The sequence below is a fragment of the Gymnoscopelus microlampas genome (genome assembly GCF_963454915.1).
Source record: "Gymnoscopelus microlampas genome assembly, chromosome: 9".
In the NCBI taxonomy this organism is placed as follows: Eukaryota; Metazoa; Chordata; class Actinopteri; order Myctophiformes; family Myctophidae; genus Gymnoscopelus; species Gymnoscopelus microlampas.
The window spans coordinates 48,201,204-48,224,964 of record NC_139946.1 but is presented as its reverse complement, the minus strand read 5'-3'; the positions used below and the strand labels follow the sequence as shown (position 1 = coordinate 48,224,964).

The following is a 23,761-nucleotide window of genomic DNA, read 5'->3' as shown; positions in this document are numbered from 1 at the left end:
TATTAGACAGGGATCCTTCACAAAACATTTTGATTTAAACAAAACAGGCAGGCTATAAACATACGGCACCCTTAACCTACTTAACCTCATATGTCCAAAACGGTTACTTTTTAGGATTCAAATTCAAAAGTTGCAAAAGTATCAAATCTCCAAGCTCAAAAAGCATTGCTTCGAACCGCGTTTCAAGATTGTGGATCTGATACTTTTGATGCTTTTGTGTGACACTGTAGTATGATCAAGTAGGGCGTTCAATTACAAAAAAAACACAAAAAAATAAATAAATATGGAGATAAGACGTTTCTGCCTGACAGCAACGTTATGGTTTCCAGGTGGTTTCGTGAGTGTGGGTGCGTTCTCACAAATGTCACCACGATCTTTATATGTTTCTGCCCTGAGGGCTGCTGCCTGTCAGAGTCACACTGTCTCCTGCCAACACATACACAGAGAGAGAGAGAGAGAGAGAGGGCATTCTTTGCTGCTGCTCTGGCAAGTTTTTATTCCACATCAAGCAGTGATCACACCTAACCTAACCCCACCTCAGTTAAATGATCTGCATATTTATCCAAAGAGCTGTGCCAGGAGGGTTGGCCATCGCTGAATGGGTAGAGCCTGGGAAACAGAAGGTCCCATACAGGTTTATCTTGCGTTCTTTTAGGCATTCTTTACTATTTTGAAAAATATTTTAAAGTACTGTAGTTCAAATCGCCGATCTACTGTATAACCTCACAACGTGTCGATGTAGATTGGCCATTTTCACTTTTAAAATGATTTTCAAAACATTAAAAAATGGCAAAAACGTTTAGGCATAAGGGGCAAGGCGGTGCGCAAGATATAGGGCCCTCAACCCCTAACCCCCACCACCCTGTGCTCAAGCCTGATCTCTTGAGCAGCAATCAGCTGGGGTGAAGCTGAAAACTGAATATCCCCCGTAATATAGGTCTAATTATGTAATATTTATTGTGTATGAGTCACATTCACCCATTCACTCACCTGCAGCAGTGAAAATAGCCGATCTACAAGCTCACAATGCATTGCATCATGATCCGTTGTATAATCATATATTATATATAAATCAATAATCATATATAATCATATATAAAATTGAATGCTGCCCAGGCTAGATATGGACTAGTATGTAACTGTCTGAATATCTGCTACTTACAGGGCCAATATACTCTGGCTCCATCTACAGGTGAAATGTTAAAAGGCACCCTAAAAACAATCGCATTACACAATAATATGTTTGAGAGCTGTTCATGCTAACATAATGTCAATTAGACATCTTAATTTCAAAATAGTAGTTGAAAAGTTGTTACGAACATATTGAAATTTTAATTCCATAGGCTATTCAACACAAATTAAGTCAAGTCAAGTCATGTTTATGTATAGAGCACATTTGAAAACAACAGTGGTTGACCCAAAGTGCCAAACAGCACTTATACCATAGTCCATATACACAAAAGCAATAACAGAGCATATCAAATAAACCATAAAGACCCAAACAACAACAACAACAACAACAACAACATTGTTAATGGTGGGGCTTGCCTTATGTGGGACGTAGCCGTAGGATTCCAAAGTTGAGGTGCAGCAACAGAAAAGGCTTTTGTTTTTTTGTTTGTGGAACTGAAAGGAGTTCATGAGTGGATGATCTAAGTAACCTGGGGGCAGGAAGTGGGCCAGATAAAGGGCCATAATGGCCCCCTTTTTGAGTGGTGCCAGCTACTCCTACACTTGACCGTGTGTGTGGGTCCGTCCGTCCGTCCGTCCGTCCGTCCGTTTGAGCACGGCCTCAACAGCTGCAGCTGATTGCAACACAAGGAAGCAACCAGTTACACTAATTCAAAGCCACCACTCTCTTCACACTGGGAGTGATTTTTTCTCTCCAAATGATCAGATGTTTTTAATGACCCATTTTAAGTTTACTGTAATAATTGTTACTGTAATAGTCCCCTTTTCCATTCATAGACTACAGCCAGGCTACAAGTCTTTCTCATCCAGTATGATTTGCTTCTGTAATATCTTTGACCATCTATTGATTTGTACTCTGTGTGAACACTACATCCTGACAGCGATATTATTTCAAACAGTTCCAAATAGTTCCAGTGGTACAGTAAGCAGGACAACGTGAACCTTCAGGGTCTAAAGGCTGATAGCTGCCATGAACCAACAAAATAAAACTCCTGATACATGTATGTACTGTATGTCTCAGCCTGAAAACCAATTTAGCATTTAACCCATTCGATCCGGGAACGCATCTGTGTAATTTTTATTTCTTTGGGCTATTCAAAAATCGTGAACATTAATGCAAATCTTTGCATATAATACATTTTTAAAGTGAACATTTGTAACTCAAATCTTTGCTTCTGGGGGGGAACCCTGGAACAAATATTTTGAGATGGCAGTCCGTGGCCAAATACATATCTAAAAATGTTTTCTAACTCCTAACAGTATGTTGCTATATCAGTGGTGCTCCAACTTTTCCATGTCAAGGACCCCCAAAATGATATGTATTTGGCCATGGACCTCCATCTCAAAATATTTTGTTCCAGGGAAGCACAGATCGGAGTAAAAAATGTTCGCTTTAAAACCTGTACAGTATATTCAAAGATTTGCACAAATTTCCACAATTTTCGCCAAAAATATCCTTTTATCTGCTATTCAAAAATAGCAGATATACAAGCTCATAGCGCGGCACAGAGTATCCGCACTCGTTTTTTGATCAGATTTTTTTTTTTAATAGTGACAATTTGTGCAAATCTTTGAATATGTATTTTTAAAGCGAACATTTGCCTCAAATATTCGCTGCTTGAGGTCTCTGGAATTTTTTTTTTTACAAATGCTTGCTTTAAAAATATATCTTCAAAGATTTGCTCTTAATGATCGTATGAACATTGAGCTTATATGCTATTTTTTGATAGCCAAAGAAATTGAAAATGACACAGATGCGTTCCCGGTCATAATGGGTTAAAAACATCCGATCATTTGGAGAGAAAAAAAGGGGGGCATTAAGTTTTTCCAGACAAGCCATAGTGACGTCCTCCTGGCAGACATGTGGGCGTGCGTGGGCAGTCTGGGCACCAGTGGGTTGCATATAAGAGTGTAATGTTCAATGTTCAATGTGCTTTATTCTGTGTATGTGTAAGTGTGTGACGTGTGTGTGTGTGAGTGCGTGTGTGAGTGTGATCTGTGTCTGTCCGTAGGCTGAGGTAGTACCAGTCCAGAATGGTTCGATTCCTGCAGTTTGTGGCCCTCGTCTCTACAGCGGTCCTCCTCTGTCACGCTGCCCCTCTGGTGAGTGTGTGTGTGTGTGTGCACGTGTGTGCATGTGTGTGCATGTGTGTGTCATGGAGATAACATTGACTTAAAGCGGCTATCCATATGGTTTCTAATGTGAATAAACTGTTATGGTAGAGTAGGGCTTTCACCAACTAATCGAGTAGTCGACTAGTATAACCACTTGTCGACCTTGTTGGTAGGCTACTAGTCAAATCGTTTTTTCCCCATTGTTTTAATGCCATAGTAATGGCCCATTGCTATTATTATTATCCTCCTGCCTTTATTTTTATCAAAAGGGGGTCAAAAGTATGCCCAATAATAGCCTATTATTGAGCAATAACTCCCTTTTGAGGATCCTGGAGACGCTGCTGTGCTGCTGTGCCAGAAGCGCTCCCTTAAAATGGCATAAAAATAAAGGCAGGAGCATAATAATAATAGTAATGGCATTAAAACAATGAAGAAAAAATAATGTAAAAATCGACTAGTCGACTACCTCTGGGTCAAATTAGTCGACCAGTAAAAATCTCTAGTCGTGAAAGCCCTATGGTATAGTACAGGGGTCTTCAACAGGGGGTCCGGGACCCCTAGGGGGTCCTCAGAGCTACTACAGGGGGTCCGCCAAATCTTTGTGTGATATTTCTTTTCTTTACCTTAACCACTTGAACCCTAACATCCCCTTTTATGAGGAGAACTTTAGCAAAGAGGCTATAGGTGTAGAGGGAAAAAAGGGCAGACTAAGTATAAAAAAAAATCTAAAAACAATTGTATACAATATAGAGGGGGTCCCTGCTTTATCTCTCTCTCAGCTAGGGGGTCCTTGGCCTGAAAAGGTTGAAGACCCCTGGTATAGTATGTTCAGATATTTAAAACAAATTGCACTGGTTCCAGTTGGTCTCCCTGTTCTTCTATTGAGACATTTAGATCTTGTGGCCAGGGTAGGAGCTACTGTGGCACAACTAGTTGACAAGAGGTTTTTACGTGAAGCTCAAAACGCATTATATCTTCTGCCAAAATGTGTTCTGTCTTAGCACAACAGTAGGAACTGTGGCGCTAGGTATTGCATGAAGCTCAAAATGTATTATATCTTCTGCTAAAATGGGTTCTGTCTTAGTGCAGCAGTAGGCATTTGGACGCATATACACAGGAGACTGGGGTTCGTAGGAATCTTACAGATTGCAGGTTAAATGTGGTAAAATGGTGATAAGAAAGCAGTGTACAATTTCTAAATATGTCATTTCTACAGGCGTGTCACTATGATTTGGGAAGGCCTACCATACAGTATATACATGGTCATTTGATCCTGTCAGTTTCTTGGTATTGCAAAACTCACAGCTGCAGTAAGAAACTGCTTAACCACTGAAAGTAAATGTTAAGTATATCTATATACTAATCATAGCTATAGAGCGTTACAGTTAATCAGGGGTCTCCACATCTGTCCAGCTCTTTATCTGTTAACTATCCACTTTGTGCCTTAACTCTCAGCTCTTTAGTAAACAGAGCATACATTTTCAGGTCGGGATACCAATTGTATCCATTCAGAAGAGAGAACTCATACAGGAAAAACAAGTGAAACAGGAAGTGCATGAAACGAAGAAGAAAAAAGACAAAATTGGAAAAGGAACACATATAAAACTTATGCTGAGGAATGCTCTTCCGCTCTCCTGATTGGATACAGTTTGGTGTAGAGCTGGAGAGACAGGGAGACCCCCTGTCAAACACTGTACTGTATAGCAATGATTACTAATGATAGCGAAAATAGCTGATCTACAAGCTCACATGTGTTGTGAGCTTGTAGATTTTTGCAACTGTTGAAATTCTTTGGAATTCTATTTGTATAAACTCTTTGTATTAACAGGTCACTGACATGGATTTTGTTCACCCTCTGCTTTCCACTGTAATGTAATCACGCAGATCAGGGTCAGCATGTGCAATGTGTAAAGCTACAGATTCTTAACCCATTCAATCAATCCGGTGAAGGCATCTCGTGTCATTTTAGATGTCTTTGGCTATTCCAAAAGAATAGCCATGCATATTCCAGTGTGCGACAGGCTGAGTACACACAGACACAGCGTCAATCTGTCAACCTGTGGTTGTGACAAGATTCCATAGGCATCATCAACAGGTTGTACTGGTTTAGCACAGGTCACGCTGCAGCTTTTAGATACACAGATAGTACATGTAAATAGATATTTATAACTATAGGAGTAGGAACCACGCACAAAGCGTCTTCAAGCACATCAAGTGTGCTGTAGGACCAACTGCTGTTCTTTTACTATTCATTTCATGTTTTATTTCCTTGTTATTGTTTATATTGTTATGACTCTGCCTAACGGTCACCAGGTGTAACTCAAAACTATGGACTCCCTCCTTGCCAGTCCCCAAACACTGCCAGTTAACACCAGTTTAAAGGACAAGACCACTTTGGTAGCGGTTTAGGTTGTGTAGTTACCTTACCATGATGTAACTCCAAAGGTGGATAATAAATCAAAAATAATTGCTCCATTGTTTAGAAATTGATAATTAAAAATATGCTCCTCACTGACGGCAAAACCGCTTCGGAGGAGCTCTTTAACCCCGTAAATGAATGCAAACAAAACTGATTCAGCAGTATGGAATGTCTCAAAACCCAGTACTGTTTTTTTTTTTTTTTTTTTAATTGTCAACATCTGTTGATTTTACTATTTGAAGGGCCGGATCCAGATCCGCGGATCCAGTCCGCGTTTTCTTCTTAATAAAAATAGCAAAATGAAAAGGAGCCAAATGCACACATGAAGCACCTTTGTTTGTGCCTCCAACTCACTCACGTGATGGTGTTTCCCTTCCCCTATTCACACGTACTGTACTAGACCATGGAACTGTACCTGAAGTAATCATTTTTTTGCTGCTTCAATGTTTCGAGGAACCAGAACAAAATAATTGTAATGGTATGTACCTACAGTACATAAGCTGTAACAATAAAAACATAGTGAATCTTGTTTCTCTGTGCCAGGATAAGCATGGCGGGTCGGACACTCACTGCCCGCTGATGGTGAAGATTCTGGACGCGGTGAAGGGCACGCCCGCTGGCTCTGTGGCTCTCAAAGTGTTTCGGCAAGGTGCCAACGGAGAATGGGCTCCGGTCGCTACTGGGTATGTATGTCTGAACACTTATACCAGTCAGTATAGTTTACGATATGCATTTCCTTCTTCTAGGAACATAAAACAAACCTAAAATGGCCTGTTGTGTCGTGTTATTCAATGTAATATTAATTAACACAATCAAATGCTAGTTCATGTTTCATATATTGCGTGAATCTCAGTCCTTAGCCTACATCTCATGGTAGAATTTAAAATTTATAGCGGTTAAAAGGTGCACGCATATCCAAACATTTCGACGGGTGCTGGGTCAAAAAGGATGAACTGTGAACAAAAGGAGAAGGTCCACACACCGTCAGGTATGAAGATACCTGACGGTGTGAAGCCACACATGAAGCCACACAGGCCGAAACCTCTCTATTATTAAATCATTTTGGGAGCATCAAGACCGTGTGTGTGTGTGAGGGTAGTTAATACCCTCACAAAAACATGTAATCCTGGTCACCATACTGCCTCCCCCTGGTCAGCCGGGCCCGGGGCGCCTGATGGAGGGGAAGGGAACTGGTTGGAATAACGTGTTCCTTCCACGCGCTACGTCCTACCAGGGAAACTCTCCCCTGTCAGGTGACAAGAAGCTCAGTTGGCTCTCATGCATTGAAGGAGGCATGAGCTCGGCCCTGGGCTCCCTAGGCTGGTGGGGGGAGTGTAGTGCCTAGGATCACTTAGGAAATTGGCACCGGGTCAAAAAAGGGTTTCAAAATCGAGGGATTAAAATTTAAGTAAAAGACCGTGTGTGGACCTTCTCCTTTTGTTCAGAATTTTCAATTTAGGCAGACGCTCTTTATCCAGAGCGACTTACAGTAAGCAAGGTTAACACATACACCAAATGCAGAGAGACAGTGTAGTGCCTCAGTAATCTAGGAACATACTGTAGGTAAACCAAGAACATAGCATCACAGTCTAGTTTGTATGAACTCGCTGGTTTGTTTGAACTCATGCTGACACAGAAAGCAAGAACAGTGGTGTAAAGCACATTTACTCAAGTACTGTACTTAAGTACAATTTTGAGGTATTTTTGCTTTACTGGAGTATTTCCAATTTTCAGCCTGCTTTTACATTCTGCACAATGAGTACTCTTACTTTTGGTACTTTAAAGTACATGCCAATACTTTTATATTTTACTCAAGTACATATTGAATTCCGGACAGAGTATTTCTACATTGCAGTATTGATACTTTTACTTAAGTAAACAAATTGAGTACTTTTCCCACCACAGCAAAGCTAAAATACGTTGACATGAGTCTACACTCAACGGTATGTAAACACAGTACAGTACAGTCAGGCCGGTCGATACTCTATGACCTGTGCTTGTTGAAACTGGGTGAATTGGATGTGAACCTTTGGTCTCCCCGACGTGTCGTATTATAGAGTGACAGACGTGACCGGGGAGGTCCACAGTCTCATCACGGAGGAGCAGTTCCCGCCCGCTGTCTACCGAGTGGAGTTTGACACCAAAGCATACTGGAAGGCCCAAGGATTCGTTCCCTTCCATGAATTAGCTGACGTGAGTATTATTATGGACGATTCATCCCAGATACCAGTCGCCCCCCCCCCCCTCCCCCATTTAAAGGGATAGTTCACCCCCAAAATGACTTTTTTTCTATCACTCCATGGAGACTTGAATTCATGGATATTTTTGTTTTTTTCTCACATTCCTAAGACAATAATTTGATTCCGGTAGGAGACACAAAGAGTCTCCTTTGTGTCTCCTACCGGAACCGCTGCCTACCGGTCCGCTGGTCATCAAATTATTGGCTTAGGACTGGGACAAAAACTAAAGAATATCCATGAATTCAAGTCTCCATGGGGTGACTAATCGATGGAAAAGGTTTTTTTTTAAAAAGTGGGTGAACTATCCCTTTAAAGCAGCAATCCCTTTTAGGGAACAAAAAGTTATTTTAATGGCAGAGTATGTTAAAGGAAAAAGTTACTCTTTTGTTTTCGTCACATTCCTGAGAATGAGCTAATAATTTGGGGTGTCCGCGGCAGTAGGAGACCAATGCAAAACTATTATGAAAGAATAATTTGAACTCCAAAAACTAAACTCACAGTGTAATCAATCACTGATGATCCAAGTTCATAGAGAATGTTCTAAATATGGTTTGCTCTTCTATTAGTCAAATATTGGATTATTGGCTCTAGAACGCAAACATAAATACAAAATAACTCTCTATGAATTCAAGGCAGTGGTGTAAAGTAACTAAGTGCATGTATTCAAGTACAGTACTTAAGTAACATTTTGAGGTATTTTTACTTTACTGGAGTACTTCCAATTTCCAATACTTTTACTTCTACTCCACTACATCCCAGAGGCAAATATTGTACTTTTACTACAATTACTTGAAGAATTTAGTTACTAGTTACTTTGTAGATTTTGATTATTATTACAAAACATACATTAAACACTTCAGCCCTACAGTATATACATTTCGGACATTTGAAAATAGAAGATCTACAAGCTCACAATGCATCACGATGCGACGCATTGTGAGCTTGTAGATCTGCTATTTTCTAAAGATTTTAGAAATTCATACATTTTATACATTTCATACATTTGAAAAGTTGTGAAACGGGACATTCTGCATAATGAGTACTTACTACTTTTGGTACTTTAAGTACATTTTGATACCAATACTTTTGTACTTTTACACAATTCCGGACTTTAATATCAAAATATTTCCATATTAAAGTATTGATACTTTTACAAGTACAAACATTTGACCACCACTGCCTGTTCATGGATGAGTAATTGTTTGGGTGAAGTGTTCCTTTAATCCCATATAACTAGTAAATTGTGCAGTGGTTGGAGTTCATCACCATCTCCCTTCTCTTCCATTGAGACATTTAGATCCTGTGGTTGGGTAGTGACACCTATTGGTTAACAAGAGGTATTGCATAACATTCAAAGGTACATTATTATAATATTTATATATCTCACTCCGTATAGCTCAAAAGTATACATTTCAGCATGTGCACGGGTGACCCCGGTTCATAACGGATTGCATAAGTCTGTATTTGTCCTGAAAGAAATAATAACTTTTGAGGGCCAAAGCATTAGAGTTATCTTTACCACATATTTGACATTGGAAAGCTAGAGCTTTCCCCTCGATCCAGACACAAAACTTTTACCCCCACCCTTTGTTTGTGATCCAAATTATCCAAAAGTAGGGCCCAGATTAAAAAATATAACAATCCCCTTTATTGAGAAATACATCCCTTCAGGGTGATTAGCCACCTATGAGGGGCAGATAATTGCTATGTGATGCAAATTAACTCAAATCACACCGGCGTTGAGTGGTAGATATTTATTTGATTTCTAAACAATGTCTATACATAGATTTTTGTATTCTTTTTTTCCCCAGATCTATAGTTTCAACAAAGAAAAATATAGTTGCCAAATTATTTTCAGAAGAATATATCAAAAACTATAATGAATATGGTGCAGTGGTTGGTAAATAGTCATCGGTTGGTGAATAGGCAGTAGTTGGTGATTAGGCACCGGTTAGTTAATTGGCTAACACACTAAATAAAACAATTATCACATTTAAAAATAGATATACATAAATAGAATTAAACGATAATGAATGAAATTGTTAAATAAAACCTTTTCAGATTCATCCAAAAATGGTGATTCTACGTTATATGTTATCATGAAACTGTGTAGATGTACAACATTAATGGTATAGTTTTAGTTTTACCCCCAATATCATAATAATAACCATTACACATACTTAATATCCCCCTTTAAAGTGTTTATAGATTGTTGTCGTCTCATCATCATCATCATCATCATCATGTCTAAATACCAGGGCAGGAATTTAAACCAATCCAGTGACTTTGATTGGTGCAGGGCTGAACATGGATCAGATTGTAAATGCCATAATATATTTATTTCACTGCAGTCTACATATTAAAAATCTTGTTGTATTTGATGGCTTTCCTGCCCTGGCATTTGGCACAAGTTACAGTGACCTTCCCTGGTAACATCTTCAGAGGGAGAGTATCAGCAGTCCAAATGAATGGAAAGAGTGTGGCAGTGAAAGTATATGTGAAGAAGGTGTGTATGTGTGCGTTAGTATCAGGATCAGAGAAGGACAGCTTTCCTCTGTTCCAGTCCAGCTGGACTCTGATCCTCTGGGGATTCTGCTTCACTGAGAGGGCAGTGGATGACCCTGATGAGGAGAATGCGGTGTATTTACCTTTATAAAACTGTATTTTCCAGTATTGACCACCTCCAGATCCCTTCCTCTGATAAGACTCTGGTAACACGCCCAGTACCCAGGATGTATTGTCTCCAACCTCAACATCCCAGCTGTGAGCCCCAGAGTTAAAGCCCTCAGAACCCAGGACAAAGCCATGGACGTCAAACCTCTCTGGGTTGTCAGGAAGCTGCTGTCTCTCTCCACGTCTCACACTGGTCAGATCATCAGACAGGGTGTATTCTGGATGGGCAGTGTTGGGGTCCAGAATGACAGGAGTGTAGGAGACAATGTCCTTCATCTTGTCCCAGACTCTGAAGGTCAGGTTTTTCAGGTGTTTGGTCACGTCTATCAGTGGTTCTGAGACAAGCTGTGGGTCCGGCAGTGTGAACTGGACTATTTCCCTTGTGGTCTTGTAGTTCTGCAGGAATGAGACATGTTCAGCTTTCAGCTCCTCCTCTATGGCTCTGATTGTGTGTGAAATGGTTGATATGTTTCTGTCCAGACCCTCAATCTTCTCCTTCATCATCTGACTCTTCTGCTTCTCTTCCTCCCTCAGTTCAGCAATCCTGGCCTCCTCTTCATCTTGTAGAAACTGATGAAGCTTCTTAAACTGGTCCTTCATCTGCATCTCTGTGTGTCGGGTCTGGAACTCAATGTGTTCTGCTGTTTGGTCATAGTTTGTTTTCACTTTATTAAAGACCTCTAGCTTCTCCAGTAAAGGCTTCAGTAATTTCTGGACTTTGTTCTTGTGATCCACTGCGGCTTCATCAATGGGTCTGAAACGGTGGTTGGCGTGTTTTTCTGAATGAAGACACAACGCACACATTGGCTGCTGACATCCCTGACAGAAGAGTTTGAGTTTCTCAGCGTGCAGACTGCAGAGAACCTCAACCTCAGACCCTGTTGAAGCTCTCTGCTGTCTCTCCTGTATGAAGGCCTCACACAGGTTCTTCAGAGCCAGGTCTATGGGTGCATCCCTTGATTGCCTCTTCTTACATACTGGACATTCCTTAATTTCCTTCTCTCTCCACCATTCCTGCACACAGGCTTTGCAGAAGCTGTGGCTACATGACAGGAGAACAGGATCTTTAAAGACGTCGTGACACAGGACAGGAAAAATGCTCTTCTGAGAGAGACACGTTGGAAGCCATTTTGTCTCAGAGTGAAGCTATACAAACACTCAAGCCATGATATGAAATCAGTCAGTCGTGGCAAGAGCCCCTCTTCTAGAATATTCCCTGAAGTTTATTTTCGCTGTGAATCCAGGTTCTTGTTAAAGTCCATTCAGCTGACAGAGTCAGAAGCAGGTTCCAGTGGTCTTGGTCAGTATTCCCTCCTGTAGCTGTGGAAAGACAGTCTGTCCTCCTCACTGGAAGTTGTGTGTTTGATCTGAAGGTCAATCTTACCGTCTCAGATGAGTCCGGCAAGGGGTGGAGCTTTGACAGACCTGTTGCCAAGTCGACGCACACACGCACGCACGCACGCACCCACGCACACACACACACACACACACACACACACACACACACACACACACACACACACACACACACACACACACACATGACCGTTCAAAGTGCTTTACGATGTACACCTGATCTCATTAACCCTTGTACACATCATTAACAGAGACAGCCATATACCAGTCACCTGCCTGCTCTTCCGGAGCAGTTAAGGGTTCGGTTTCTTATACACACAAAATGTTTTGGATGCAAGACACAGGGTAATGCTGTCATAAATGATGCTGATCCTGCCTTGTTGTGTCAATTGGTCAGGTGGTGACCAAGCGAGTCAAGCACAGGGGCAGACTGGGAGCAGGCACGGACTGGCGCAGAAAATCGGCCCTGGCATTTGTGATCTTCACCGGCCCATAGCGGGGGTCGGCGCGTGCGGGCGCGAAAAATTGCTTAATTGGAGGATTTTGTTAGTTTCTCTTCGGTTTCTGGTGACTTTATTTCGGTTTTAGGGTTAGGATTAGGGTTAGGTTAGGGTTATGTTATTTCATTCTTATTTTTTGCCAGATTTGACTTTATTTGTTCTACTTTATATTTTAGGCCATATAGGTTTACTGTATAAATAACATTGCAACAGTAATAATAGTGTGTTCTAAATATATATAAAACAAAACGAAAAATATAATTGTGTTAGTTGTATTTTGATTATTGCTTGTCAAACGTTACCCGCACCCTAACCCTAACCGCGCGCGGATGCCACATAGTCGGAGAAAAGGTCTGTCGGATTATCGCATGCCTCCCCTAATGAGTTACTAGACCAATTTAAAATGGTAGATGTTTTTCTTTTGTAATAATCCATGCTAATTATTATTGAACCATTGTAGATGTTCATATTTCACAAATATACATAGGAACCTAATTCTTTACTATTACTCCATTTATAGGTCACGTTGTCAGTAGCTCCATTTTACGGCGATCTAGTCACAGTCCAAGTTGAATATCATAGGACTCGTCTATCAAAATTGATCTACACATTGCCTATGCACACGATTATTTGTTACACTTAATATACAGCTTCACACTCCACAGAGAAACACGCAAAACCAGCCACCAACAACTGCCCGCTGCAGGCAGTGTTGCCAGGTTCTATGAGAGAAACAAACAACCAGGTCTAGGAAAACAAGCCCAAAAGAAGCGACTATGGGCGACATGAGCCCTTTAAACCTACTGTATACATCGGCTATTTGAAAATAGCAGATCCACAAGCTCACAACGCGTCACGAATCACGATGCGACTCGTTGTGAGCTATTATATCTGCTATTTTCAAATAAAATTGTGGGGAAAACTTATAATAAGCCGACCTGACAACACTGGCTGCAGGCACCATATCTCACATCAAGCTGCAGCATCATCAAATAAGGCCACACCAAATAGTTAAACTCTTTAGTCTATTACAACCCGAGACAAAGAGAAGGGCACGGCGGCCAAAAACATAAGAACTGTAACGCACACACCAACAATGCACTGCGTAAAGACGCACAGCAGCAGCTGCCCAATTAATTGACCAAAGCACAATAGAATAGAATAGATTAATAAACAAGTACTGAAGGCTATGTTCTACCTTATTGAATGAGCAGCTGTCGCATCAGTGCGCTTTCAGTCGATGATGCAGTCCTTGTCCAAAGACACAAGAGTCTCTTTTTCAATTGCCATCAGCATAAAGGCCTTGAGGTGTTCCTGTGGGGGTGCTCCTTCCATTCCGACATCTCGCCACTCCGACTAGTGGCTTCCGCGTGCGGTTAGGGTTAGGGTTAGGTATAGGGTTCGTTAACGTCGGAAAGGCGACATGCACCCGTTCCTGTGATGCTGTGCTCCTCAGATGGTTTTTGATTAATTTTTATGTGGAAAAGCTTCGCTCACATCATGTGCGAGCCGAGCACTGACTGCTGTGCGAGCACTGACTGCTTATGGACCGACATTAACACTATTTTCAGCAGACTGGTGCTGGGCATCGTTTTTTAGCTCGTACTTTCTCCGCAGACAGCCTTCACTTTTTTGTTATGTTTTCTCTCCTGACAGTAGAATCCACCTGCTTACATCTAAATGTACCATTTAGATCGTGTCATGGCTCACCTACAGTAGACACAGGATCTGACATGAATTTTCGTGAAACAGGCCCCAATACACAAAACAACAAACAAACATTTGAATAAACACCACCTGCACATGTAACATGTGGTGGAGTCAGCTGTAATTCTCCATTTTAGGATCAGTAAATCTGTGCTCGCCCTCATGGTCTTCATTCAGCCTGGCTTGACGATCCTGGCTCGACAAAGTACTCCTCAAGTACTGTACCTAAGTAAAACAATTACATATTTCTGCTTACTGGCATTTCTACTTACTGGAGATACTGGAGTATTTACAATTTTCAGTACTTTTACTTCTACTCCACTACATCTCAGAGGCAAATGTTGTACTTTTACTCCACTACAATTACTAGTTACAACAAATACTAGTTACTTTGCAGATATAAATTATCATATTAAAAAACATATAAGACCTAAGCCCTATTTTATACCTAGGTTATTTGAAAATAGCAGAAGCTCACAACGCGTCGCAATGTGAGCTTGTAGATCTGCTATTTTCAAACCTTTTAGTACTTTTACTTTTGGTGCTTTAAGAATATTTTGATGCCAATACCTTTGTACTTTTACTCAAGTAACATTTTGAACACAGGCCTTTCACTTGTAACAGAGTATTTTTTATATTGTTGTATTGATACTTTTACTTAAGTAAAACATTTGCTTACTTTTCAGCCACTGTATTAAATGTGTGTGTGTGTGTGTGTGTGTGTGTGTGTGTGTGTGTGTGTGTGTGTGTGTGTGTGTGTGTGTGTGTGTGCGTGCGTGCGTGCGTGCGTGCGTGCGTGCGTGCGTGCGTGCGTGTGTGTGGTGTTTATTTAAATGTGTATTATGTGTGTAGGTGGTGTTTATTTAAACGTGTTGTTATGTGTTTCAGGTGGTGTTCCAGGCCCACGCAGACGGACACCGTCACTACACCTTGGCTCTGTTGCTCAGTCCATACTCCTACACCACCACGGCGGTGGTGGTCAATGCACATCAATAATGCACGCCACGCACACACACTTATATCATTGTGTTACCTGTGTGCAGTGGTGTAAAGTAACTAAGTACATTTACTCAAGTACCATATGTTTTTTACTTTACTGGAGTATTTACAATTTCCAGTACTTTTATTTCTACTCCACTATATCTCGGAGGCAAATTTATACTTGTACACCACTACAATTATTTGAAATTACTAAGTTACTGTAGATTTAGATTATTATTACAAAACATGCATTGACCCTATATACATCTCGGCCATTTGAAATTAGCAGATCTACAAGCTCACAATGTGTCGCAATTGGTACTTTAAGTACATTTTGATACCGATACTTTTGTACTTTTACTCAAGTACATTTTGAGTTCCGGACTTTGACTTGTTACAGAGTATTTCTACATTGCAGAAATGTAGTACCTTTTCCACCACTGTCTGTGTGCATGTGTGCGTGTCTCCACCTCACCTTTAGCTTATATTGGAATAAAAGCAGCTCAAACTGTGGATTTCCCTGTTCTGCTTTTTCATATTACGTCCAGTAGGTAAGCGTTAAAGGCTGTCCACACCAAGGTTATAATAGTTTTGGATTTTTCATTTTAGTTTAAGTTTGTTTTGAATATTTCTTTTTTTCTAATTCAGTTAGTTTTTAGAGCGGGTTTGCTAGTTTTAAGGTTTTAGTTTTTTCATACTTTGGGTTATTTGTCAGGTGCAGGATTGAAAAAGGTCAGAGAGATTTAAAAATATATATATTCAGCAACTATTGGACAATCAAAAAAAGAAAACAAAGGACATTTTGCTGATAATTTCAAGTTTGTTTTAGTTTTGTAAACACATAATACAGTTTCAGTTAGTTATTGTTTTTTTATTTTTATTTAGTTCAGTTAACAAAAAAAAAACTATTTTAGTTTGTTATTTTGCTAGTTTTCATTAAATATACTAACCTTGCTTCTATGCAATGCGGCACAAAGTGACACGCTATGAGCTTGTATATCTGCTATTTTTTTGAATAGCCAAAGTATTAAAAAAAAACGTAAGAGAACAATGTTCTATAAATATATAAAATGACACAGATGCTTTCCCCGTTTTAATGGTTTAGGTTGTGTTGGACATTGCTCTCAGACGGCACAATAATGACCAAGGAGTTGCTTTGCCAACAATGCAGAGTGCCGATCCACATCTGTATTTTACACAAAATCATTTGTCTGGTGCCTAACTGTGCTTTTGGCTAATATGTTTAAAGCAGCTTCAGGTTCTTTATGAGGCATTAAAGTAACTATTGCAGACCCACCAAACTGAATGTCTGGCAGTTAAATGAATGTGAATACTATCCCAAATTATTATTATTATTTGAACGATTAACATATTTAGCAGCAATCTCCTTGTCAACAATATTTATCTCAACGTTCTGTTGTGATCAGCACTGAGCAAAGACACTACCATGGCTAACGTAAACAAAGCTGTTCTCAACGCAGACAACCTACCTGTTCATTCACCAATCAGAGCCCATACATATGGAGTGGATGATTGATCTGCAAATGGCTATTCAGTTGTTAGCCATACCAACAATAGACTACATCCCAAAGGGTGGAGGTATCCAATTGCTCTGTAATTGGATAGGACCACAATGGAAACAAGACCCCGTGACGTTATCATTTTAGCCTTAATGTCTGACTGTAACCTACTATGTGCTGTTTACATTTCTGACTAATAAAGTATTAAATCAATCAATCAAACAATCCTTCTTAGGCCAATCAACCAATCTGAAACTGTAACTTCATCACTCTGTGACTCATTCAAGTCTATCAATCAGTCAAAGTTATGCTAGTCTTCAGGAATGGGATGTACTTGTATTCACTTATAGACACACATTGCACATACAGGTATTTCAACGACAACTGAGACTGGGATAAGGGGAGAATGGTGTAGTGCAGGCCAGCCCATACTACCTGGCTAAGTACACTGCAATCCAAGTGCAGTTAGCCTACATTTAAAATAATCCTACATTAACTGGAAACAATATTGATAAGAATAAAAATATGTTTCCAAATGCATGGCGTCTCTTTATCAATATATATATTTTTTGTTATCTCAATAGATGTTTTATATTTATTTTGGCACTAGAATAGCGGCTAAGAGACCTGACGGACAGAAAAGCAGTCGCATTTCATTCACTGCATTATCCTTTTCACCAGCGCTGTATTGTATCAAACTGCTTAAATTAACAAAATCAACTTCTACGTTTATAATCACAATTTCAAAGCTATGAATATGAGTAACACAAATCCCACTGTTTCGTTGCAATGGCGCTAATGAACATGATTTATTGCTGGATTTATTTGGATGATAACTACCATTGATAAAGTGCTTCTACCTTCTAGTCAACAAAGATTTTGGTCTAAATCCTGCCTTCGGATTGCCCGCAGCCATTTCAATCACTTTTTCATTTTAATGTCAGATGAAATTGATGCCGTTTATTACATTGATCCATGGTGTTACGGCCATTAAACCTGGCTCGAAAACCAATGGCCATAAATAATAGGACAGAGTCAGACAAAATTGATGCCGTTTATTACATTGATCCATGGTGTTACGGCCATTAAACCTGGCTCGAAAACCAATGGCCATAACACAATAATAGGACAATTTTTTTTCAACTATTCGACTAGTACCAACAAGGTCGACTAGTGGTTGTACTAGTCGACTAGTCGACTAGTTGGTGAAAGCCCTAACTTCTATGTGATTGTACATTGACTTCGATATCCGGACAGTTTTTTGAAAAACATTATCCACCAAGCATTTTCAGGAAACATTTCTCTCATGGCTCTGTCATTGTCTTCTCCTATTTCTTCTCCTATCATTCTAATTGATAGTTGATGCCCTGGAAGCAGGGAATGTAGACGCTTTACCACTTGTTCCTTCTTTGACCTCTTGTTTGATGACTGGTACTTGCTGATCTCTTGTTCTACTGATGGTTCTTTCATCTCCCTCAAACATCGGAAGATGGTGATACGGTTGTCAGGAGAGGCATCATCAGCGTTCATCTTCTTCAGGTTCCTGATGGCTTTCTGGATGCTCTCTGGACTGTTCTCCATTTGAACCAGCAGGAATTGTAACAGTCTCTGGTTGGTCTCCAGTGAGAGACCATGAAGGAAGCAGACAAAGATGTCCAGGTGGCCGTTTTCACTCTTCAGGGCTTTGAGCATGGCTTTTTTCAGGAAGTCATCCATGGACCTGAGCTTAAACTGGGACATGAATTTCGGTAATAGCTTCTGGAAGTCAGACCTATCATCCAGGAATGTTTCCAGTACCTCCATCTTCCTCTCCATGAAACAGTGGAACATGTAAACTGCAGCCAGAAACTCTTGCATGCTCAGACGAACAAAGCAGTAGGGGGTTTTCTGGAAGCAGTCACTGTCTCTTTTGAAGATCTCTGTGCACACTCCAGAGTACAGTGGGCCCTCTTTGATGTCAAGATCAAAAAAATCCAGGTCATTTTGGTAGAAAATAAGGTTGCCTTTCTGCAGATGTTCAAACGCCAGCCTGCCCAGCTTCAGAATAACTGATCTATAAGCCTTGATGAGTTCATCTTGATTTACATCAGTCTTATCATACTTCCTCGTCTTCCTCCTTGTCTGAACCAACAGGAAGTGGCAGAACATGCAAGTCAGGGCATCTGGCAGCTTTCCTTCCTTGTCTATCCTCAACACGTGCTGCATAACGTCAGCAGTGATTGAACAGAAGACTGGGATTTGACACATGGTTTGGAGGCTGCTTGATGCCTCAATGTGAGGGATGATTCTTGTAGCCTGGTTCTCATCAATGAATCTCTTCCTGAAGTACTCCTCCTTCATTTTATCGGTGAACCCTTGCACCTCTGTCACTATGTCAACTAAGGCAGAAGGGATCAGTTTGGCTGCTGCAGGGCGTGTGGTTATCCAGATGTGGGCAGAGCAAAGCAGTTTCCCTTTTATGAGGTTTACAAGCAACTCTTCCAGTAAGGTGGACCGGGTGAAGTCATCAGAGCAGTCGTGGTCCATGTTGAAGTTCAATTTAAGGGAGCTTTCTAATCCATCCAGGACAAACAGAAGTTTGAAGGGACTCTTGTCGTAGTTAGAGATTCCTGACATCTGCAGCGTTGTGAAGATGTAATTAAGAGCCTCTTCTGGGATGAATTTAGTTGCGTTGATGCATTTGTGAATTAGCTCTGCCAAACTAAATCTTTGACCCTGCAGCATATTTAGCTGGCAGAATTGGAACACAAATATGAGATGAGGATGTTGAATGTTTTTCTTTGCCCAGTCAAAGACAAACTTATGTACGAGAAAGGTTTTGCCAACTCCTGCGATACCAATGGACAGCACTGTTCTTACGCGAATGTTTTGTCCAGAAGGGTTTTCAAAGATTTTGTTGAGTTGGATCTCCTGCCCTGCTTTCTTCAGGTCCATCAGTGTGACCTCATGCTCACTGCTGAGCTCTGTGACATCCACATGTATGACGCTGAGACGTGTGTAGCATTCTTTAAAATGCTTCTTATCTGTCATTTGGATTGTCCCTTCAGGTACACACGCAAATGGGTCCTCAACATTAGTTTGGAGCCTGGCTTGGTAGAATGTAATAGGATATGCATCCTCTCGTGTTTTCACCAGCAAATCTGTAAAGGAACAGAACAATTATTTTAGATATTTTTATAAATTATATATTGTTTTGTTAACTTCACACAACACTTTAGTCAGGCTGTATATATTCCATTTTATCGCTATACAACAGAAGCTTAGTCTGTTTTGTGACTTAAGAAATAAAATGAACCCCTAGACACATTGAGAAATGCAAACATCTCCCATTGAAATAAATTATGTTTACCATCCTGTGGTGGCTTTGAGGATGCTGTGAGGAAACTGCTACCTGAAGACTCTCCAACATCACTGACATCTGCTGAGAGAGAGAGAGAGAGAGAGAGAGAGACTCCGTTTTCAGTCAAATCAGAGATTCATGGTTATTCTCAACTCTTCTCATTAAGAAGCTTTCAGAACTGGATATTCATGAACTCATTCACTGCCAAGGACGACTTATGACAAGACATTGTCTAAAGTAAACGCCCACACTGCCAAGAACGACTTATTGTTTTGTTGGGGGGGGGGGGGGGGGGGGGGCAGCCTGTGAATGATCCAAGCACTACCGAAGAAGAGTACACCCAGCAATCACGTGATTTTTCAAAGGTACATTAAAATCGCGGTTTTCGCTGGCAAGGGGACCGGAGACGGATTAATTAATTAATTAAATCCTGGCAGTGAAAGAGTTCAACCAAAATGATCTATGTTGAAAAATCCAAGCATTCAATGATCTACAGTGTTTCACCGTAACAGGTCAGATATATTACTAATTATCTGTGAGAGCAGTTTAGAGAGTGGCAGCCACACCACTAGATGAAGGAACAGACCCATAGGTGTGTCTAGTAATGAACCTGTGAAGAAGGCCGTCTTGGCCGAAATGTGTTCTCACTATCGGCCTGCTGCTATTGTTGTGTGCTGTCCTTTTAAATTAAAGTGAAATGTGTTCTGAAATTTAAAATGGGGGGGAGAGAGAGAGAGAGAGAGAGAGAGAGAGAGAGAGGTCATTTAGCAGTACATCTGATCTTACCAAGCCTCTCCAACAGAAGGGGTTGGTGTTGTTTAAGAGCATTGTAAAATGCTGCTTGGATGTTTGTTCCCCCTGGTTGCAGCACCTTGGAATACAGTATCCTCATCTGGTTCATGCTCGTCTTCTCAGCTTGAATCTCAGCATAGTGCTCAGGATGGACCCCGTCTCCTAGACTGTCTACTACAGCCATGACTGGGGCAACATCTTGAATCAACTGGGCCTTGCTCTGCATCACAAAATGTGCTGTTTGCAAGAGAAAAAGAGAATGGTGGAGATAAATTCATCACAGAAAATTAATAACAAGGTAAATCGCCTTTTACGTCTACCCATGGTAGGGTGATTTCACATTATATGAGACATAAAAGTGATATAGCGTAATGCTTTCATGTCTGCAAAATCAGTTGATAAATGATCTTGAATTGTTGCTACTACAAGACCTCACAAATAGATTTGAATAAGCAGGGTTGTTTTTAAATCTCTTAATTGGTGAACACTTTCTTACATTTCTGACCTCCGTAAATTATGTCCCCACAAGATCATTGAGATCAGCAGGCAAGCTGCTGCTGGTTGTCCCTAAGCTTTTAGGGAGGATCAAGCTTTCTCTGTTGCTGCCCCCCCCCCACCCCATGTTAAACTAGATCTGTTAATTTCGAAAACATTTGACACATTTTGAGAATAAAATTTAACAAAATAGTACTTTGGTACTTTAAGAACATCTTCATGCGAATACTTTTGTACTTTTACTCATGTACAACTTTGAATACAGAACTTTTACTTGTAACAGTATATTTTTACATTTTAGTATTCCTACTTTAACTTAAAGCTGCACTACGTAGCTTTCCTCTTCTACCCTGGATTTGAACCCAGTTTCCTGCACAAGTGCTGAAACAAGGGCGTGCCAGCCGTCCCTTATAATAATTATAGAAAGGCCCAAATTGATTAACATTTCGCGCATGCTTTGTAATGCGCTTTACATTTAATTTGGCTGTATTTGAAGAGTTTAATTCTCAAGGAGGCAGACCATTAGGATATAATACATCTATTTTGCTAAATAAAATAACAAATATCGTCCAAATAATTGGCCATGACGATTGAACTCATCCAATCGGCGATTGCCAATATATTCACCTATATCTGTTACATGGTCTAGTCGAGGAGATAGGCCATCGACTAGTCATGTAACCGTATGTATCACTATGGTGATGACTGTCATGTTTGACACGGGATTCGGAATACACACTGAATGCCAGTACTGTGTCTGTCTTTATTTGAGTGTTACTACCATACAGAAACAATATCGTCCAACCTTACTTTTAAATGTTGGTTTTGATATATTGTTTTGTTAATTGCTCAGCCCTGGTCCGTGGACACAGGTTTTCCTAAAATGTGCAAACATCTTCCATTGAAATCAATTATCGTTTACCATCCTGTGGTGGCTGAGAGGATGCTGTGAGGAGACTGCTACCTGAAGACTCTCCAACATCTGCTACCTGAAAACTCTCCAACATCTGCTAGGAGAGGGAGAGAGAGACAGAGACAGAGACAGAGACAGAGACAGAGAGAGAGAGAGAGAGAGAGAGAGAGAGAGACAAAGAATTGCTAAAATAGCCGATCTACAAGCCCACAAGTCATATTATCCATATATTGTAGGTATTTCAGCCGCCTTCTCTCTCTCTCTCCCCTCTCTGTGTGGGCTGTCACGGCTGGACTGAGCAGTGCGTTTGGTGACACTGTTTAGTGTTTACAAAACGTTATCGTTCTCCAGAGTGAATGCTCACTTAATTATTATTAAAGTATAGTGCTCAGTGTGAAAAGTGCTTAATCAGTCTAATCAATTCAGTCGATTATCTATATATTTTTTGAAATGTAGTCAATTCTCCGCCACCATTACATTACTATACACACAATGTCACGCCGTAAACAGACTGACTTAAGGTAGACCAGTATTTCCACACAGAGCTAGTAATATGACACCAGCTCATAACCTCTGTCTCATGCACAAAGCGCACACACACACACACCCTCACCCACGGGTCCATTTGGTTCCAGTTTACTGTAGCTAATGTTGGCTTGGTATGTGCGCTAGCTCAGTTTAACTTTAGTCAAGTTGGCCATGGTTATAGTTAGCCTTGGGAGCTAACAGTTAGCTCCCAAGGCTAGCTATAACCTAATTTCTTAATTTAGAAAACTACCATAGTGCAGAGGGAATTACACACGTACCATCAACAGAGTCAGAAGCTAAAGCTAGAGAACACAACAAGATGACAATATATATATATATATATATATATATATATATATATATATATATATATATATATGTATATATATATATATATATATATATATATATATATATATATAATATATAGCATGCTATCCTAGCATGCTATATGTAGTTAGCCCAGGCAGAGGTACAGAGTACAGACTACTGTTCAGGGTTGATTTTGGTTTACGGACAAATACAAAAGCTAACCATGATAACATAACATTAGTTCACCTACCTTTTGTTGAACTTTATCTATATTGTACGTATAGATTGATGGATCCGGAGACAACACTGAGGAGCCGGCAGCCTTACTTATTTTGTGCGCCATTTTCTTTTCAATGGAATGAACGGCTGACAGTGACCGGAAGACCACCCAGAGTTTCATCAGCTGTGTTCCGTGAGCAGCAATAACTTAGCAGCAATAAGACTTCCGGTCGAAAATCTCTTCAGAATAAGAGTATACTCTAGAGTAAACAGAATAAGCCATTGAAAACCATTGAAAAACGGTTCATTTGCACATTCAAACTATAGCCTACATTAAGCATTTAAATGAAGTTATACAACACACATTATGTTTCTGTGTAACAAAAACAGTTTTTAAAACATTAATAATGTACCTAAATGGATAAATGCTGTTCAAAGGAGTACATAGCCTATACAAATT

General features: G+C 40.3%; 3 protein-coding genes across 3 annotated transcripts; 1 reads left to right on the top strand and 2 right to left on the bottom strand.

Moving 5' to 3' along the window:
- Window positions 1–3,225: 3,225 nt before the first annotated feature.
- Window positions 3,226–15,197, top strand: ttr (transthyretin (prealbumin, amyloidosis type I); the record flags this gene model as incomplete). Its single annotated transcript, XM_084066171.1, has 4 exons — window positions 3,226–3,294; window positions 6,269–6,408; window positions 7,783–7,918; window positions 15,090–15,197. 4 exons carry the CDS (start codon window positions 3,226–3,228, stop codon window positions 15,195–15,197), a joined length of 453 nt encoding a protein of 150 aa, XP_083922297.1.
- LOC311052440 (E3 ubiquitin-protein ligase TRIM35-like) lies at window positions 10,318–14,463 on the bottom strand (the record flags this gene model as incomplete). The annotated part of the gene is made up of 2 exons (XM_084067403.1): window positions 10,318–11,742; window positions 14,458–14,463. 2 exons carry the CDS (start codon window positions 14,461–14,463, stop codon window positions 10,318–10,320), a joined length of 1,431 nt encoding a protein of 476 aa, XP_083923529.1.
- Window positions 15,198–17,923: 2,726 nt separating the features above from the next.
- LOC311051589 (protein NLRC3-like) lies at window positions 17,924–23,425 on the bottom strand (the record flags this gene model as incomplete). The annotated part of the gene is made up of 5 exons (XM_084066170.1): window positions 17,924–19,842; window positions 20,052–20,120; window positions 20,829–21,071; window positions 22,252–22,339; window positions 23,333–23,425. The coding sequence occupies 5 exons, from the start codon at window positions 23,423–23,425 to the stop codon at window positions 17,924–17,926; spliced, it is 2,412 nt and encodes an 803-aa protein (XP_083922296.1).
- Window positions 23,426–23,761: the final 336 nt, after the last annotated feature.